The sequence below is a fragment of the Motacilla alba genome, chromosome 15 (genome assembly GCF_015832195.1).
Source record: "Motacilla alba alba isolate MOTALB_02 chromosome 15, Motacilla_alba_V1.0_pri, whole genome shotgun sequence".
NCBI lineage: Eukaryota > Metazoa > Chordata > Aves > Passeriformes > Motacillidae > Motacilla > Motacilla alba.
Window position 1 is genome coordinate 5,452,818 of NC_052030.1, and position 15,622 is coordinate 5,468,439.

The 15,622-nt window shown below is 43.5% G+C and overlaps 1 protein-coding gene across 6 annotated transcripts in view; it reads right to left on the bottom strand.

Annotated features, from left to right (window-relative positions):
* The window catches only part of CLTCL1 (clathrin heavy chain like 1), a 34,996-nt gene extending 20,121 nt beyond the window's left edge, over window positions 1-14,875 (bottom strand). For 2 of the 6 annotated variants that reach the window (XM_038152094.1, XM_038152096.1), the window contains exons 1-6: window positions 14,444-14,872; window positions 6,022-6,229; window positions 5,372-5,374; window positions 1,721-1,989; window positions 1,291-1,452; window positions 729-842 (exon numbers count right to left, since the gene is read on the bottom strand). In XM_038152094.1, the coding sequence (XP_038008022.1) occupies window positions 729-842; window positions 1,291-1,452; window positions 1,721-1,989; window positions 5,372-5,374; window positions 6,022-6,229; window positions 14,444-14,485 (798 nt within the window). In that variant the 5' untranslated portion in view covers window positions 14,486-14,872. Of the gene's footprint in view, window positions 1-728; window positions 843-1,290; window positions 1,453-1,720; window positions 1,990-5,371; window positions 5,375-6,021; window positions 6,230-14,443 lie in introns of all 6 variants that reach the window. The other 4 variants (XM_038152092.1, XM_038152097.1, XM_038152093.1 and 1 more) reach the window with 4 other exon arrangements.
* Between the last annotated feature and the right edge of the window lie 747 nt (window positions 14,876-15,622).

Sequence of the window (15,622 nt, forward strand, 5' to 3'; positions counted from 1 at the left end):
AACTGGGGAGGCTTTCAAGCCAAAAGGGTCTTCAGACATAGAAGTAGCCTCCCCCTGGAACAAGTTTTTGGATGTTTTGTTAATTAAGCCTTAAGCTGAAGTATAGAGCCACATGAACCCTGCCACACACACAGCTTAGTTATGGGCATCTCTTGGTCTATTTAGGAAGCTGGTCTGTTAGACTTGTCAGCAGCCTTATGCTCCAAGCTAGTCTGATTTTATGACACATTTCTGGTCCTAGAGACATGCTAAGTGAAATTTGGTCTGTGATAGCAACCAGCTCTGTTCTTTCCTAAAGAATCTCCCACTTAATGCCTTTTCTGTGCTGCCACTGCAGGAGGTATGCTAATATTCTTATCTAGAACTTGGAACCTTAGTAGGAAGCTGAATAGCCAAAGTGATGTTGGATACATTCTCCCAGAACACACTCTTGAGGCGGTTTTTTGTGGTCTGTTTCACTGGTTTGAGCTCTTTTTTGGAGAAGTTTTGCTGGGGCGTTTTGTTCATTATTTTTTAAATATATAGACTGTTCCTGTATTTTAAAGTTACTGTTTTAATGTCCATGCTACCTCCCACAAACCTATTAACACCCCTCCCAGAACCATTCAGAAAGAATGACAGCAAAGCACTATAGAAAACAATCTTTGCAACAGATGTCAGCTCCTTGCCAGGCTATAAAGCTCATTTTTTGGGGGGGAGCGGGGGGGGGGGGGGTGTCAAACATTTACCTGCATTGCCACAGGAAAGTCTGTCTGTGCCTCAGGTGGGAAAAACACATCAACAGCTTTCTTAACAAATGGCTGATTTCCAGTAGCTGGCTGACCTACTTCGATTATGTGCAGCTAGGAAGAAAAGAGCTCATGTCACAAGATTGCCTGCAAGTACAGCCACATGAAAGAAGCTCCTTTCCTCAGATATGCTACTGAAGTCATCTTCCACATTTGGCCAACACAGTCTGGGGAGCTGTGCTCCACATATTCAGAATGTTAAATTTTCTGGAACCTGATAAATTAAAACCTGGGAGAAGAATAGAAAAACCCAAAGCAACCACTCTTTGAAAGTGACTATTCCTATTCAAGACAACCCATTCAAGACGTTTTGTGTCACACTTGTCAATTAATCAGTTTTGGAGGACTAGACTAGTAAAGCCAAGGCATTTACTGTGGTGTTACCTCAGCCCAGCACAAACTGCTCAGCAGTTGTAGCATCTTCAATGCTACTGAATTCCACATTCAGGTCGATGCAAACAACCAACCCATGGCACTACAGGAACATAGCTGTAGACTTTACCTTGCCTCCTGCGGGACTCCTCACAGCAAAACAGAAGAGGGTAGAAGGTTTGGCATTTCCCTCTATTTTGAATTCTGCAAAAGCTGCTGCATGGCCTTCTATAGGTTGGGAGACTTTTCTATCAACTGAGTATAGCTGCATTGCACCAACCACACGATTTTGCTAGAAAAAAAGAAAGGCCAGCTTTTAGAAATAAGATTTCAAATGTTTGTAGCAAGACCCTTGGGACAGTAAACTAAAAAGCAGCAAATGCCTCTCATCCTCTCCTCCAACACTTGAACCAAACTAGAAGTCATGCTATTTCTAAATAAAAGATAGTTTTGAATTTTTTATTTACAGAAACCAAAGTTAAACTACAGCAGCTATTAAGTGAAGTGGGGCCAGGGCTCTTCCAATTACCTTCATAACATATTGCTGCCAGGGAACTTACCTGTGCTGAAATTCCTATCAGCAGCAGCCATTTTTGGTGTTCATCTGTCCTGTAATTGATGATTTGGCAGCCTGCAAGACTAGCATGTCTATCAAACATCTTTTGGGGTTGTGATTCTCCCTCCATGCTCCAGTGGTACACTGCTGTCTCCGTCACCAAGGCAACTGTATTCACAGATATCCATTTCCAGAAGATCACTTCCTCTGCCATTGTGTGGGCTTTCATTTTACTTTTCATCTCAATGTTAAAGATCTGAAGTGTTTTCCCGGCTAGTATGACAAAATCCAAGAAACATCACAGATCAATTACCATAATGGCCATCCTGTAGTTTGCCCATTTACAAGCACCCAGTTTAAGCCACTGTTCCAGTGGTGCTACAGACAGGGGTAGTGTCCTGTCACATCTCAGTCTCCTTTGACACTTGACTCTTAACAGAATCCCCACTCCACCCCCTACACTTGTACCATCCCAAAACCAAACAAAATCTCCTTATGGACACTCATATAGACATTCCAACAACTGACAAGCACAGACACTTCAATTTACTGTAAGCTGTAGTACAAGACAGTTTAAGCTACAGAGCTTGTGTAAACTCTTGTGCTGCCAGTTGGCAGCACTGGTATGCTAAGTTACAGATGTCTAGTAGATGTCACTCAGGATAATTAACAGAAAGAATGGCTCCACTTTATGTCAATTTAGTAACTGCTGTAGATGACCTGGACTGAGTCAAACAGCATGAGACTTGAAACAGCTTCAGACAGCCAAAGATCACAGCTCCCATTTTGTTTTCCTGTTGGATGAACTGCACACTGAACTAGATGTGCTTTATACAACAAATATCTACTGAAGAGGACAGTGAAAAGTTCAGAAAGATTATAGGAATGTTTGGAGCTTTAGGTCCAGTAATATTACTTCTTCATGATTTAGGAAACTACACTGCAGATTTAGGCTTGATTTTAGTAGTCCTTTTAAACAACCAGAAGCCCTACCCTGCTAAGTAGGCTTAAGGCCAATGCTAATTGAACCAAAGTATAAAGAATAAGGGAACCCATTCCTTTCAGGAAGTCAAAGTGATGTTTTATTTTATTACAGATGAGACAACTCAGCTCCAGGAATATTCTTTTCTGTTCACAAGACAGCCACTCAGGCCGCTGGAATACTGGCTTGTAATGCCATTATTTCTCTCCCCATTTTAGCAGTGCTAGTAACTGCCAAACTGGAAAATGTTCACTGATAGATAAAGGCTGCTGGCCATGGAGAAATCGTATTCAGGAGTTACTAATCCCAAGTTAATAGGTATCTTGAACTGCTCTATAATGTTTTAGCATAATTTATAAGTAAATTGATCATGTTAGCTTAATGCAGTGCCAAGAGACAATGCAAGACTTAAGAGCTCTCACATGCAGCATTTGCTGCCTGGTATAACAGCACTGTGAACTGCCAACCTGACCAACAGCATCCTGGGAGAGCTTGCTAGCTTCCCTGGGACCAAAGGCAGCCTGCTAACGAACACTTTGCTGTGCTCGTGCACTTACTGCGTTAGACAGATGCAGTAAGCCCAGGCCTGTAAACTGTTAGCTGGAAGCAGTGTATTTACTCACTTGGACAACAATTTGTCCAGCAATGGCCGGTGCTATCAAAAGATGGATTTTGAACTCCCACAGTGTGCAGCCTCACATGCAGCCAGGAGACAAGTAGTTCTGGAAGGGCTTTGGTCACCGTCTAAACCATAATCCCAGTATACACATACAGAAAAACTGCTCTTAAGGACAGACTTCCTGAACAGGAAACAGTAGGTCTTTCCTACATTTAAGAACAGAGGAGGAAGTGACAAACAGCCAAGAGCTCATGCTTGTCTCTTTTCTGGACTAAATTTGACTGTTATGTCACAGTTGGAAATGGCTTCTACAGGCTTCACTAGGCAGCTTAGTCCTGAATGTTGGGAGCTGCAGAAACCACTGCTTTACAACTACCTCAACTACCTTAATGTGACAACACATATTCAGACTTTTTAGTAACTGAACTTCATAGTAACTAAACTATAAAAAAATCTGTTACTTGGATTGAGAAAGCAGGACCTGCTATAAAGTCATAGTGAGGGCAAGTGTGCATTTGAGTCTTATGTCTACCTGAACACTTTATTAGGCCAAGATTCGAGACAAAAAGACTTCAGGTTTTTCTGATCAAACTACCAAACTGGTGAATCTATTTAGACTATACAGGTGTAATCAAGTAAGCAGATTAGATTTTTGAACATCAGCACAAGAACTTACATCACAGTTGACTGGAGCACGACATTTCTCCATTACACAAAGAATGGAAGCACCCTTGAATGCTGCATTCTCCACTTACACCCACTGCTGAGCACTCCCAGTACAGAGCAGTGCAAGAGGACCAAGAACACAAGGACAATGCATAAATCTTGGTACACCAGGAGAATGCCACATGCAATCCAGAAATGAAATTGTGCATACTGTACATCAGCTAAAATCAAGAACCATTTCATTTCTGCTTCTGAGGGTGGATTTCTACATTTATTGCTCAATAATCCTGGGATTAAGAGCAACTCCCCATCATGGCACACTGAATCACAATATGTAACCATTTTGACTATTGAAGCCTCCCTCAATCAGCAGGGAGAAGTCTGGAGTGACAGACTGACTTAATCCATGTCTTCAGGTTATCATGGATAACATATTGGTTAGATAGCTCTATTAACCCTATTTCCTACCCAACCTTCTGATTACTAGATTATTTATAGAAGAGATCATTAAATTTGCAACACTTGACAACACAGCTGTGCATGTCAACATAACATCATTAACTTAACCTTGTTTAGAGGACAGACTTATTCACTCTGAATGAACAGAACAATACTCCTTTTGAATAAGTCTTAACTGGAAAGAATAAAGCTATATTCTTTAAAGCTGATGATAATCCATTTAGTTAGTATATTAGTTTTCAAACCTGATTATGTAGTTTCCTTTTAAGAGATAGAAGAAGCTCTGCTAGTGTAGAGAGGGCACTTGCCAATACAGTCTGTTTAAAGGGGTCCAAGATAAAGGACAGTAAACTCATAACAGATCTGCATTTTTTTTCATTATTACCTTTACCCATACCCAGGGTAAGGCGTCCTTTGCAAGATGCGTAACTATCACTATAAGTGAAGTCAAACATTCACTTTAGTTCTCACCTGGTGTCAGTACAAGCCTGAGATCAAAGAAGAGAAGATAAAGGTTTTGCACCGGTTCTGAGGACAGTTTCTTGGACCCCCAAGTAATTTCACCATGATTTTTCACAATAAAAAACACACTTCGGCAGAAATGAATAGCACACAGGACATGCTAGCAGGTCTCTCATAAAAATATTGCCACTTCATTTTGTCTATCAACTGTACTTCCATCACATATACACACAAACATGAAAAGCACACTCTCCTCCTTCACTCGGTACAGTCAATAGTCAAAACAGCCAAATGGTTAGAAACAAGCCAATGGAGAACATGATCACTGTAACACCAGCTGAGGATTAAGATTCCCCCACCTGGCCATGAGGTGAACTGTCAAATGCTACCTTAAAGTTCAGTACTTTTTATGAGATGGGACCATTCTGTACTACCAAACATACAATGTCAGGACAAAGTTCACTCACCATCTGTTTAGATAAGATGCAGGAAGAAAAGTACATAGTCAGTAACAGTTATTGAGATTAAATACCAGATGTTGGTCACTTGAGAAAAGAGCCAGACATGAATTAAAAATTACTTCTTTGAGCTCAGAGTGCTACTTAAAGGCAGTAACAACACCCCAGGTAGCAGTAAGCAGAGGTCTTCTAGCTGCAAGACCTCATGATCATCAAACTTAACATGTTTGTTATCTTCAGACTTTTACACTTACTGGCAACCCTTATGACATCTTTGTCACTATCTAGTGAAAAATTCAGAGCTACAAGAAAGGGCCAGGACAGGGCAGAAAATATAGCTTTACACCCCTAGTCATTTATACAAATGTCCATTATGTTTACAATACCTGTTTAAAGGGAAAGTATACCAGATGCTGACCTGGTCCTCAATGAGGATAGGAGGCTGCAGTGCCAGGTCCAAGCATCTCACATCCACTTGGAGGCAAATCATCCAAAGATTACTGAAAGATCTACTACCAAAAATACAGCATGCAAGTTCAGGCAAGAATTCTTATCCTCATATACATTCTTCTTAGAAAGTTTACATAAAGTTTAAAAGCACTAATAAGTAGTACAGCTAAACAGTAGTTTTCATACTGCAATCATAGAGGGTGACTCACCTTTGAGCGCTATTACTTTAGAGGCTGGATTCATGATGGCACTTTCTGCAGAAATTGGACGTCTGATGGGTGTTGTTGGATCACTCATGTCAATTATCACTACTTGTGCCTGCTCTCCTACTTTCTCCCTTATGCAGATGAACTTGTCAGATTCCATTGTTAGGGTGCTGAATCCAATGTTTGCTGGATTAATGCCCAAATTTTGGAGCTAGAAAAACAAAAAAAGAGTACTTTATTATCCTTCCCATGCTGAAGGTCTAACTCAAGCCTCCGTGTCTAAAATCTCCTCCAGAAGGAAATGCAAGACTGACAAGTTTCTCTGACTAGAGTGTACACTATTGAACCCTGATTTATCTTCTGAGTCTTTGATCCACAGGCAAAGAACTACACAATTGTCAGTATTCAGGTCCAAAACATCCTGAAGTTGTATTATTGATGCAAACTAAAAGGAGTTTTAACTTATGCATTTATTACTTAATCTGGTTCTAGTAACGTGGTAAGACTACACCAGCAGTAACACCACTGTTCCAGTTTTAGCAAGGCTGGTAAATTTGATGTTCAAAACTTAAGTGTTGAATGTCATTCAGAAGGACAATGTCCAGCATCAGAGGGTAGTGCAGAAAGAATCAATTACCCCTAATGCAACCCACTCCTAGCAACAGTGTAGAAGGAAGTCTACACAGCAGGTCTCAACTGGCCTACAAGTGGACTTGTTCATCTTACTTCACAGAATACCTAATTCTTACCAGTGAAAGGTAAGAAAGATGTGTTAAAGTAAACAATCGTTTCATTTCTCCTTGCCCAAGATGTCATGCCATTAGGCTCAACAACAAAGGCAGGGGTTGTGATGCAGCCCCCTTCCAGCCATACGTTCAGCTCTAAAAACCTAACTTGTGCTCAACCACACAATAGTAAAAACAAAGTAGTTACTCTAAATGTAACCAGGAGTCATTCTAAGCTGCCAAACAGACTCCCCTACAAGACGGCTATGTATGTATATCATTTTCATCCTTTTGTGTTAACTTTATTTCCATTCCCTCTCAATTTCAATTAACAGGAAGAGGGGGTAATGATATCACTGTTCCATTGGTCCACAGTAAATCAGATTTACCTATGCAGCACAGCCTGGTTTGGTACATCTGTAAGCTGCATTTTATGTAACTGTAACTGTGATAAGCCTGAGCACCTGCTTTATGCCCCCCAGCGATGATTTTCAAGCACAGGAACTGCATCAGCTTCACTGAAGCTTCTCAAAGGATTAACCTACACTGCTTTTCAGTGCACTGCAAGTGAAAAATTACTGCCCTCAAGGAGACAGAAGAGAGTCTACCACCAGCATCACCGAGTCATTACTCTCCTTTGATACATACCACCAGGAGCTTCACACAATAGACTAAATCCCTTGGGCAAGAAGTCCCATGATGGCACCACAAACACTGTTTTAGTGTGTTTGAGCTGGCTGATCATGGCGTGTTACAGCTTCTGTAATGCTACTCACTAAATCGTAAATTGGGTATGCAACAGAGATACCTCTAAGTGTGATGTGTCAGGACTGTGCCCAAGAACGCCTCAGGAATTGTTTGTTTTCTGTTGAGCTGACTAATGAAGAGCTATTCAGCTCAGTAATTGCTAATCTCAACAGACTCAAGTTTCAGTAATGTAATATAAGGCAAATGTACGAATGCATAAAAAGACCTTTATTCATTCCTGTAAGTGTTTCTCAGTAGAATTGAGAGCCATTCAGCTAACATCTCACTTCAGGGGTAAATACTTAATACACAACAGTAAACTTCAGCTGGTGCCATTCATTCCAAAAGAGAATCAAAAGTTTAGGCACAAGGTCATCAGATCACACTTGCACCCAGAGTTTTGAAAACAAATCTACCAGGTAAGTGGCTGTTACAGGCTTCTGTGTCAATAAGGAAAGAAGTTTTCATACCAAGACAACTTGAGTACCTTTCATATGTAACACACAATGTTTTAGCCCCCGATAAACATGCAAGCTGTAGCTCCATCAACTTCTGTGACCTTGAACAACAGAAGAATAAATGATAGGCTCTAAATTCCACTGTTCTTACTCGCTTGCTCTACACCAGACAATGTCCACATATTGTCACTAATTACATGCTCACATATTTGACACTTAAGCACTTTGATGTTGAGCATGTCCCGAGTCCATCTGCCAACAGAGTACAGTCCATTATAAGAGACTCATTAAGAGTCACAAGAGTAGTCAAGAGATTTAACTGCAGCACAGCTAAGTTCCTAACTTGACTTAATTAATCCAAATTCAGATGTATTTCCAGAGTATTGAAGCAGAAACACAGCTTTTTCAAGGTCTCTTCTCAATTAGTGTGCTTCAGCCTGACCTACTCTTCAAGAGACAGCCCCTGGCCACTCATTTTGCAAAGTGAGAACCTTGAGGCATTTCCTTGAAGTTCAGCTTAAAACCCACCATTACTCACTTCAAAGTCTGGTCCCTGTTGAAGAAAACATTTTGGGTATCTTCACTAAGACAAGTATGATTTTGCATCAAACTCTGGTATTAAAATTTCCTGCTTTAACATATGATAAATGTAGCAAAGGCTTCAGAGAAGGTAATGCTAAATTCTGCTGAAGTGTCACTGCCATTGTTATTATTAGGGAAACCTGTCACATCTTTTAAAGGCTAAATGCCAGTACTCCCAAAAGGATGGTCACGTGAATACTGCAAGCCTCAGTCAATGACGACAACACTCCACAGTTTAGCAGCCTGAAAACACTGAAGACTGTTCCTACTATTAGAGGAGTGGTATGCATCCTCCTGAGATAGGTGAGGCACTGTAAGAGGCATATTTTTCACTGACTAAACAGAAGAATATGAGCAGGATCCCTCTACCATCAAATAAAGTACATCAGCCAGCATCATTTTTACCCTGGATGGGACAAATCTTCCATGATGATCTGAAAAATGTTGTTCTAAAGCACATTCCCTCGCTTCCTCAAGAATAAAATTAGTATAGCTTCATTATAGGAGGTAGCAAGCACTTAGCTATGGGTCTTAAAAGGCCTCAGGTCAAGATGCTACAGATCATTACTGAGGTTTAAATATATTAATTAGTGATTTTTCAGTTTATTTTCATAAAGGAGTGAACAACAGGCCTCTCAACTACTACTAAATTTTCATTTTTTATTATGTTTCTTAGGCAAGCAGTACTCTCTCTCAAACTAAGGTTGTTTTCTTCTGAAAATAAAGATTCAGCACTACACAGTCATTCCAGAGTTATTTACTATGATTTCCATTATTCCATTTACCATCATTTTCATTATTTCACCCACACTTTACTTTTGGATAATCCATTTAAGCCCTGCCAAGGACCCCCATGTAGGTTACAGCACGCCTCGCTGTAGGGGAAAGGGTGAGATTCTTTTCTAATGTCTCTCCTGCCCTAACACCCATTAGCTACACCCACAGTGTGGAACCATTCTCACTATCAGCCTGAATGAATTAACAAGGATTTTTGCTTCATAGATATCTAGTACTATGACAGAGTGGATGAGATACCGTAAGAACTTAAAGCATTTTAGGGATATTGAGAACTTACTGACATGGTACTGAAATGTATTATTTGTTTCTCAACATGAATGAAGACACAAAGATATTCAGTATGAAAGACCATTATTAATATGATATTTAGTCTCTGTTCTTTACCAGCATTGTACCGTTTGCTAAGAAATGAAGTCAAGATATCTTTTTCACAAGAGCTTTACTAAATATTGAGCTTTCTAATGCATTTCCCTTATTGTGGAGTGCAGCAATCCAGACTGAGCCAGCAGAGATAATTCAGATACTGATACCTCTAGTCTTCGAAATAAGTCTGTTCCTCTAAGGGGAAATAATTAAGCCTTACTGTCTAATACTGACACTCCAGTAATTGGGACCTACCACCAGTTAAATGCTGGAGTCAGAACTGTGAATTTAGTATCTCTCCAGAATTTGGTGTAAGTATCCCATTTCAGCTTCATGCCACATCATTCCAGTATAAATGCTTGTTAGAGGTGATCAACTATTGTTTCTAAGGCCATTAGAAAAGAGTAAGGCTTGGACAGAGGCTGTATGCACCCAAATAAAAACTGCCTGCTAAAAGCTCTGTAAGCACACATCTTTTTAAACATAATACAAAGCAAGAATGCAGTAATAGTTTCCCACAACTCTAACTCATGTAACTACATAAGGCTGTAATCATCCCCAGTAAGAATGTGCATGTAATTGTTGGACATTCCTGCTCCCCATACCTTATCTCCTGTTATAGTTCCCATTTTGACAGCTGAGGGACACCAAGGAAGTATGTAAGACCTAAAACATGCAAGACCACTGGTCTGAGCTGCAGTTGCAATTTCATCTACAGTGACAGTTACTCCCTACACAAAAATCTATTTCTGTATGTTTGTGGTGAGGATTGGATCATCTATCAGTTGAGTTATCACTACCATGTGCAAGGCACTCCTGAATCCAACAAGCAAACTTAGGCTCTTCATCACTGAATAGCTGAATCAAGTAATAATATTTAGCCCTACCTTTTGAATACAAATCTATAAAGTCACTTACAGCTTGCAAATATTCCTGAGTGCCTCTTAAGTGCACATGTCCAGCCAAAGCAAACTTAAGAACACCATCCAGCTCAGTCATGCCTATTGCACAACAGACAGTAATTCTTCATAAGACAAGTCAGACTGTCCAAATAGAAAGTGGTTTTGTCTTGAAAATGATGGCAATCAATCTACATCCTTTATGCTTAAACCAGGATATTTTAGCTTGTCAGTGCTGCACCAAGACGTGCAGCACTTACATATTGACAGCATGTCATGCACACAAGTTTTCTCACAGTAGCTAGCTGTGCTCAAGAGGCTGCATCAGTTACTGAACAGGCAGCAGAACTATGTGTCTGTGTGTCTGTGCATCGAAGAGATGACGGCTCCAGTCTTGGAACCCGAGATCTTGCTTAAGCAACAGTTTTCCCCACAGACAAGCAAAGATTTTTGCTAGTGAGGAAAAAGCTCAAAGAGGCACAAAGAGACAAAAGCAATGACTAAGTGAAGGAGAAGTTTAATTTTAGATCAGGAACACTTTGTACACTGGATTCCAGTAGCACTGCTTCCAGTCTATCTACCAGTATATTTGGTCTTTTACCGTACTTTCATTGTAAACTACAATTCCCTTGGAAGAGTTCAATCTGGTAAATAATTTATAATTCACTGCTCCAAAACAGAAACATTGGAGTTAAGAACCTGATTAAATCACATTAGCTTAAGCAGTATGCACGAGTAACTCACTGCAGCAGGACTTGGCATAGTCTGCACGACTGCAGCTGGGCAGTCACCAGACAGATAAAAACTAAGTCCTTGTCTTATTCCCCTCCCTTGCTATGGAACTTAAACTCAAATATCCTCTGGGGAAAAAAATTAACAAGATGAAAGTTCTTTATGAATTTGTGAAGACTCATAGTGATAGAGTTCATATCTAAATATAACTGTTCAATTGCATTAAATGGAGCTAAACAAACAGACAATTCCTTCCACCACATCAAGACCTGGCTATCTTTTTTTCACTGCAACTATTCTTTATCCTTCAGCTCACACAAGACTTGAACATATAATCTGTAACAACTTCAAATTTAACATGCCCTGTGACTGGCAGTCACTCCTCCTGCACAGGCTTGTAGCTATGACAGTTAGAAGGATGATCAACATAAGACAAAATGAGCTGCACAAATAATGTAAACAGTCTGCTTGATCCCTAGCACTCCTCCAATCTCCACGGACCAAGATCACTGTTTCACTTCACACTACCATTTATCCACTTCCAGCAAGAGAGAGTGGGAGAGAAGAGTTCAGTATTTAGCACTGCAACTTATGTTTAGCTTCTCCGGAGAGCACTTTCTGCACGGTTCAGTTCTTCTTTTAGTAAAGTACACACAACTATCTCGGGAAGACGCTGAACTTAAGGGAAATAATGTTTCATCAGCAACAGGCTGAACTTGGAATTAATTATAGCACTAACTGATATTCTAACCACTTACAGCCGTATTAATTAAAAAGGCTACAGATAGAAACAGTACACAGATTGAATTAAGGCACAGAAAGATTGTACAACTTGGGATCACTGAAACACACAACAATCACATGGAATTTTAACTTTTTTGGCTTTATCATAAAGCAGCACAGTAGATTTACACCATATTAATTTTAAATATTATTAATTTAACCACAGTCAAGACAATTACTTGAAAGGAATGTAAGGGGGGGGGGAGAGATTAATCTGATGAGGCTAAATATGTGTGACAGTGTCGTATTATGAAGAGAAGGCCTAATGTTTTCACCAATTCTCTACCAGACAACAAGCACCATGCAACATTAATTCATGACTTTGGATTCTAGTCTACAACTAGAGTGAGTGAGAGCTGACATAACTGTACTGCAGATATCCAGCCAGAGCAAACACTATGAGTTCCTACATTCCTTCCATTTTCCCTCCCTATTTACCCCGCCATGTAGGGACAACTGCAGAAGCAGCATGAGGAGGTTACTGCATGCCAACCCCCAGCTACTACTGATTTCAGTCTCATTTTAGCAGAGCACTGCTTCAGACCTGGGGGAGAAGCAGCAAAGAGTGAATGCTGAAGATGTTTGTTCCTACACGCTAGCAACGGATATCCCAGGGCTCCCCCTACTCCTCGATGCAACTTTCGCGCTGAGAAAAAGTAACTCAAGCACAGGTTTAGCTTTTTCAGTAAGATCAAATTGCTTAAGAACAAAAAATAGAGTATGACTTCAGTACAAAACCCTTGAAAGCAGGTGGGCAGCCCCCTCACCCAAACCTGAGGTAGCACAATGCTGATAGTGGCAGTGCTGCAAGATGCACAACACTGGTAATCACAGAAACAGTCATTTAACATGCAAAGCAGCACAGGACACCTCTTGCATATTAAGTGTGATGCCCTCTCATTGCTATTGTATAGATCAAACACAATCAGCAGGATTGGATATGCTTGCCAGTTTTCAATGGTAAGAACTATATTCTCTGTAAAAAGAGTCTGACAACAGAATCACTTTGATCCCAAGTTTCATAGACAGCTGTTCCGCAGCTCTTACGAACCTATTTGAGATTACTATAATCACTGCTATAGTGGACACTGGCAGGGTGGGGGTGGTAGAATTCTTCACCCCGTTAAACTCTCCTAACCCATGAAAACTCAGAGGACACAGGTTTGTCTCCTCCCTTGGACAGAGAGATTAGAGTGAATTCCAGAAATATCTAATTACTGGGGTTTTTTTTGGCTAGAGCTCCTTCTAGGGTCACCAGGACAGCTCTTCCAGTTAAGCAAAAAAATACATACCAAAGGGAGCTGGAAGCAGCCATAACCATTTTCCAAGCTGAAATGCCCAGAGTGGCATGCAGTCCACACTGGGGGATGATACCTAGTTTGTATTTTGAAATGGATGCCTGATTTGACAGAAAGGGGCAGCACAGCGACAGAAGGATGACTTGCCAAGTCCACTTCCTGTTCTCTCATTCATTTAGCAAATTCCTTTAATTCCTGCCTCAAACTGCACGTTCAGAGACTGCTGTTCTCTCACTCCATTTACAATCCTCCCTCACCACCAGGTCACAAGGAAACACATAAACCGGTTTGTCTGTGCTGCATCCATTAGCTATGGATCTTTTCCAATGCTGGCGTTATGGTTTTCACAGGATATTAAGAACAGAACCATGTCATTTTGGGGGAGGATTGTTTTTAATATCGTTATGTTTGGAAGGAGGGACAGCGGCTGTGCAGCTTCCAAGTCCAAATGGTTTCTTGCACCTCGTCTCACCAATTTCCTCACAGCAGCACAAAAAGAGGTTCCCAGGAACCTTCGCGATCCAGAGGTTGATGGTCGTTTAGGTGAAAGGGAAAAAAAAATCACAATCCGCCTGCAAGACTGCGGCGTCCACCCAAGCTGAGGCGGGGGAGCGCCCGCGGTGCCCGGGGCGAGCAGCACGGCTCCGGCGCGGCGCCGCCCCCTCCCCGGAGCGGGAGGTCCCTCAGGCGACGAGTGACTCTGCACAAATCGCGGCCGCTCCGCACGCCGCGGGGACGCAGCTCCGCGGATGTAAGGATGGACAGACGGACGGATGGATGAGCAGAAGCAGCAGCCCAGAGTCCGCACCGGGGGCGGGCTCGGCCCCGCACGCCTTCCCGCGGCACCCAGTGGGACGGCAGCCGCGCTCCGCACAGAAACAAGGAGGGGATGCAGAGGGTCCCCCCCGCGGCCTTGCCCCCTCTCCCCGCCCTCAGCGCTCCCCCGGCCCGCCTAGGCCGCGACCCCCCCTCTCCTAAAGACGGGGTCAGAAAAGGGGGACCCCAACCCCGTGCCTTTTCTGCTGCCCCTCTGCGCTCACCTGGAAGTGCTCCTGGAAGCGAATGGGCAGTATCTGGGCCATGGCTGGGGGTGAGCTCCCCGGGGCAGGGGCGCGGGGCAGGGGCGGGCGGTGAAACGGGGCGGCCGCCGGTGCTCTCCTCACGGCGGCGGAAGCGGCGCAGGCGCGGAGCCCTCCCTGGGATGGCGCCCGGCGCGCCCGCCGCCCTCCTCAGCCTCAGCGCGGGGCCGCTCACTTGCCGGGATCACTCCGCACCTCACCAGCCTGCCAGGGTCTCCTCAAATAGTCCCTCCCTGCCGCGCTTCTTCCTCCGCCCATCGCCGCCGCCTCTCGCCCGCCCTTCCCTCCCGCCCGACTCTACCCCGCTATCTCTCGCTCCCTCTGAGGGCACAGGCTGGGCACGGGGCTGTGGGGAGCGGGTGGGTCCCGCCGCGGCTACAGCCAGCGGAGAGGGGCGGGAGGGCTTGTCAGAGTGCAGGTATCCTTCCGCTGCTGCCACACTCGCTCACGTGACGCGGCCCCCTCCCCGGCTCCCTCCGGCGCTGCCCCCGCCGGCCGTCACCGCGGGCCGGGGCTTCTCCTCACCCATTCTCACCGTGATCCCCCGGGGCTGCTCCCTGACTCACCCGATCCCGCGAGGTTCCTCCCGACCCACCCTCACACCGGCCCTTAGGGCTTCTCCCTTGCCTTCCCCGCAGTCGCGCGGGGTACCGGGGCGATGCTCCCCTCAGCGCCCCGGGACTCCCGCTGGAGGTGAGGACTAAAACGGGGAACACCCAGGACCTGCCTAGTGGGCACTGGAAGCCGGGAGCCGCCTGCCTGGCACCTGCCGTAGTGGTTGGCCGTGCCAAAGTGCGACACTTCTCCTCCTCGGCACCCCAGAATCCCCAAAGGCACGGGGTTCTGGCTGGGTCAGATGTTTGCTCTTGGCCCACCACCCACCGACTTACCCTAGCACAATGTGGGCTTTGCTCCCTGCAGTCATGCCCAAAGGCAGATGAGGGGGTTTATGACCAGTTACCAGCTATGAAAACCATCCAGCTGTTCTGCCCTGTTGAATTTCTAAATAGAGATCGGGCTCCTTCCCCAAGAGTTGACAGTGTGAATTGGAAGCTATTCAGTAACTGAGAGGTGAAGGGTCCAACATGGAAGAGATTCATCAGCATCTTTTTTTTCTACTCTCATTCCTAGTCAGCCCAT